Below are 3,989 nucleotides of genomic sequence, written 5' to 3' on the forward strand. Positions count from 1 at the left end.
CTGTAAGGCAGGCATCGGAGGGCTGGAATGCTAACTCTGCCACTGCCCGAGCCTCAGTTTCCTCATCTATAAAATGGGGCTACTGATCCATACTCGTGTGAGATGAACTTTTAAAGTCAGTGACACTGAGGCAGCGCTTATCATGTGGCGATGTTTTTGTTTGTTTGTTTTGGTTTTTGTTTGTTTGTTTGTTTTTGCCACTGAGACACACGGTGGGTGGTGGCTGAGGTCAGACCTTGGCATGAGTCAGGGCAGGAGGGCTCTGCCTGGTGCAGTAGAAAGGCCAAGGAAAGCTGCCTCGTTTCGCTTGGGTGTGGGAGGGCCTCTGAGTGCCCCTCTGCGGTGCCAGCCTTTCTGCCAGAGAGGAGGCGGCCAGGCAACTCAACGTGAAAAATACAACACGGAGCCTTGTCGGCCCCTGACTGTGCTTGGCACGCCCCCTGCTGGACACTGGGCTGCTTGTCAGGGACTCGCCACCCTGAGATGGAAACAAAGCAGGCAGGGAACTGACCGTGCACTGGACCCCGAAGCACGCAGCTCGCCCAGGCAGCCCACTTAATTCTTCCAAGCACCCTAGCATAGTGGTTATTGTCAGATGAGGAAACTGGGGCTCAGAAGGGCTGTGGCTTGCCCATGCACAGAGCAGGACCAGGATTTGAAAGGAGCCCTTCCCCAACTCAGCCCCACCTTTCCGGGCTCTTTCCAGCACAGGCCCAGCCCCGGAGATCCCAATCCTGCTGATCTGAAGCCACATATGATCTGAAGCCTCTCAGGGTGCCCTTCCTGAGCCCCACGGAGGCCCGTTTTAACACACGGAGCCCAGAAATCATTCTTCCCCCTCCGGAACTAGAGCATTTTCTCCTCTAAAAAGGCAGAACGGACCATATCACCCCTTTTCACTTTGGCAACCAGGAAGCTCAGAGGCAAATCGCAATTCCAGTATGTGCTCAGCACCTAAGAGTGGAACTGGCTTTCCCGAGCAGCTGCTGTGCTGTCCAGACCGGTGCTGGGCGCTCTGCCGGCCTCATCCTCTATAGTCCTCGACACAGCCTTGGGAGTTAGAAACCCGTTACCCCGTTCAGCAGCTGAGGAAACTGAGGTCAGTACTTTGACCAAAGTTGAACAGCTGGTAGGTGGCAGAGCTGGGATTTGAACCCAGAAACCTGACTCCAGGCCCCCTTCTCGTCACTGCGTGCCATCGGCCCTCCTCGAGTCCCCCTCGCGTATATTGTTTCAACTTGACTTTCCTTCTGTCCTGCTTTCTGTTTTTGCTGGTCCTGATTTTTCCTTCCTCCTGTTTAATAGTTTATGGTATATATTTCCTGAAAGTCCCTGTATATCCTCGGTGAAACCTAAACCCAAATCCTGGCAGTTCGGCTGGGACCAAGAGAGATCCTGAAATGGCAAATCTAAGCCCCACCTCTGCCGGGAGGACAGCCCCCCCGCGTAGGCAGTGGCCATGATCAGCCTGTCCCCTCTCTGCCCAGGGGAAGTGCTGTGGCTGGGACGGCTTCTACAACTGGACAGAAAATACTGAGCTCATGAATCGCACCAACGTCACCTACCCCTGTTCTTGCGAGAACAAGACGGAGGATGACAGCGCCCTCGTGAGGAAGGGCTTCTGCGAGGCCCACATCGTCAACAAGACACAGAGCGGCAACAGCCCCCAGGACTGGCCCGTGTATCAGGAGGTATCTGGAGGGCTGCGGGGCTGGGGGTGGGGTTTGGAGACATCTGTGGTTCAGGTACTCGGGCCACCTAGGCTCATCAGCTCCATCTTTTCTTTCACTTAGCTGTTCCTGCCTTTGGTCCATTTGTTCCCTTGTCATTGGTGCCTTCATCTATGTATTCGTTAATTTATCCATGCAAGGAATGCATGGAACACTGCAGGTCCCTCCCGGTAGTTCTGCCTGATGGGGTCAGGCGGGATGACCTCGGCTGACATGGCTGTGTTTCTCCTTGTAGGGCTGCAAGAGTAAGGTGCAGGCGTGGCTGCAGGACAACCTGGGCATCATCCTGGGCGTGTGCGTGGGCGTCGCTGTCATCGAGGTCTGGATCCCCTCCCCTGCAGTCCTCCCCACGCTCTGTCCTCCCAGATTGTCCCTGCTTTGCTGATCTGCTTGGGGAGGCTGAGGCCTGTCAGCTTCTAGGGGCCCTGCGGCAAGCCTCCCCGGCCCTTCTGCTGCCCTGTGGCAAGCCTCCCCGGCCCTTCTGCTGCCTGAGTCACAGGCTGGTCCTGAGGCTCTAGCTGAAGATCCACTTAGTCCAGATCGAACCCTGCATGTCGACTTGGACAGCAGAATGCTGCTCTGGGATCTCGGGGGGACTGGGCAGTACCGCCTCCTCTGACTCATGCCCTTTCTCGACAGCTCCTGGGGATGCTCCTTTCCATCTGCTTGTGCCGGCACATCCATTCCGAAGACTACAGCAAGGTCCCCAAGTACTGAGACAGCTGCTGTCCCCACCGCCATGCCTGTCCCCCAACCTCGGGGGCCGCAGGGGGTCTCCCTGGCTCCCCCCTCTAGGCCCGCCTCCCACCTCACTGCCAAGACCCCTTGTCCGTCCTGTGCTGGCTGGAAGGTGGGGGGCTTTCTGGGGCTTGGACTCCTTTACCTGCCTTCCTGCCTCCAGCCTTGAGCCCGGCTGATCTGTGACCCCTCAGCTCACTGCCTGCTGGGGTTGTCTGAGCAACTCAGAGAAGACACTCCCCACAGCATGTCTGCATAGGCGGGCTGGGTTTCTCCTTGCCTTGGGGGCTGTATATTTTGTATGTGGGAAAGTGTATTAAAAATTAGGGGGTGGGGATAAGGCACCCTGGGTTGTCAGGGGGCTGCCCACTGCGTGGGTCAACTTTTTTTCCACTATGATGCATATATCTTTGGTTTTCACATTTCTATTAAAGGTTGTAGGAGAGGGTGGGCTTTACCTGATGTTAGGGGTGGCACCCCTTTCCCAGGCCCTGACCCAGCCCAGCCCAGGCAGCTCAGATCTGCCCTGGGGCCGTGAAGTAGGGGTAGAGCCTAGATGAGCTAGGTTGAACAGGGTCTGGACTGCTTAGGGAACCGGAGGGGCACGTCCTCAGGCTGTGTCACAGAGCAGGTACTGCATTCACTAAGACCCTGAGCTGTTCAGGGAAGGGGGGAGGATGCTTTCTCCTGTCCTCTGCTCCCTGGGGAGAGGGTGGGTGAGGCTGTGCCTTATAGGGGAGTGGGAGGGGCTCCGTGCACAGTTCCCGAGCATACCTGAGATTTGAAGAATGAGTAATAAAGAGGATTTGTAACAACCCAGTCTGACTTGGTGGAGATGCTGCCTCCCAGGACAGGGGATGATCAGAGAGGGGAGAGAAAGTGTGAGGGAAGTGGCCGGGGCTGCGAGGAGCAGTGGTGAAAGCCTCACTGCTGTCCCCAGGGCAGGGGCCCCTTCTCGGCTTCTCTAGTCCCCTCTTCAGTCTGGTACCCAAAGACTGTGAGGCCTGGCTCTGGTCCAGCTGCCTGGCTGCTACTGTGGCTGGAGTTTGATTTGCATATTGAAACAGGTGTGGATTGTACTTCTAGGTTCCTGCCTCTGAAACCGGGTACAGGTACCCCCAGAAGGTACATAAAAGTAGGCTGGTGGTGGGGGCAGTGTGAGGGGGAGTTAGTGAAGCCATGGGATAAACTTGGCCTCTCTCTAGAGCATCCGTTTTTGATGAAGGAAGGAAACATTTTTGTATTAAAGAAATGTGATGGAGTAAGATGTGCCGAAGTCAGGAGTTTTAAAGATGTAATACGAAATTTTAAAGGAAGCTCTTGTACTCAGAGGGTGAACTCCAGCACACCCCATGCCAGGTATGAAGCCCAGAGGAAAGGTTCAGGCACACTGCCTTTATGGCTATGTTAGGGCATGTGACCTCTAGGGTGGGGCGGATATTGAAGACAGGGAAAGACAGACTGAGGAGGACAACTGCCCTTTCGTCTCTAACTCTTCAACTTCTCCCTGGCCCTGGAGGA

The 3,989-nt window shown here is 55.8% G+C and overlaps 1 protein-coding gene across 7 annotated transcripts in view; it reads left to right on the forward strand.

Moving 5' to 3' along the window:
• Nucleotides 1–3,287, forward strand: part of CD82 (CD82 molecule) — a 54,619-nt gene extending 51,332 nt beyond the window's left edge. For all 7 annotated transcript variants that reach the window (XM_039867578.1, XM_039867572.1, XM_039867585.1 and 4 more), the window contains 3 exons: nucleotides 1,488–1,691; nucleotides 1,966–2,049; nucleotides 2,370–3,287. In XM_039867578.1, coding sequence (XP_039723512.1) covers nucleotides 1,488–1,691; nucleotides 1,966–2,049; nucleotides 2,370–2,447 — 366 coding nt within the window. In that variant the 3' untranslated portion in view covers nucleotides 2,448–3,287. The remainder of the gene's footprint in view (nucleotides 1–1,487; nucleotides 1,692–1,965; nucleotides 2,050–2,369) is intronic.
• The last annotated feature ends 702 nt before the right edge of the window (nucleotides 3,288–3,989 follow it).

This window comes from Pteropus medius, unplaced genomic scaffold (genome assembly GCF_902729225.1).
Source record: "Pteropus medius unplaced genomic scaffold, Ma_sr-lr_union100, whole genome shotgun sequence".
NCBI lineage: Eukaryota > Metazoa > Chordata > Mammalia > Chiroptera > Pteropodidae > Pteropus > Pteropus medius.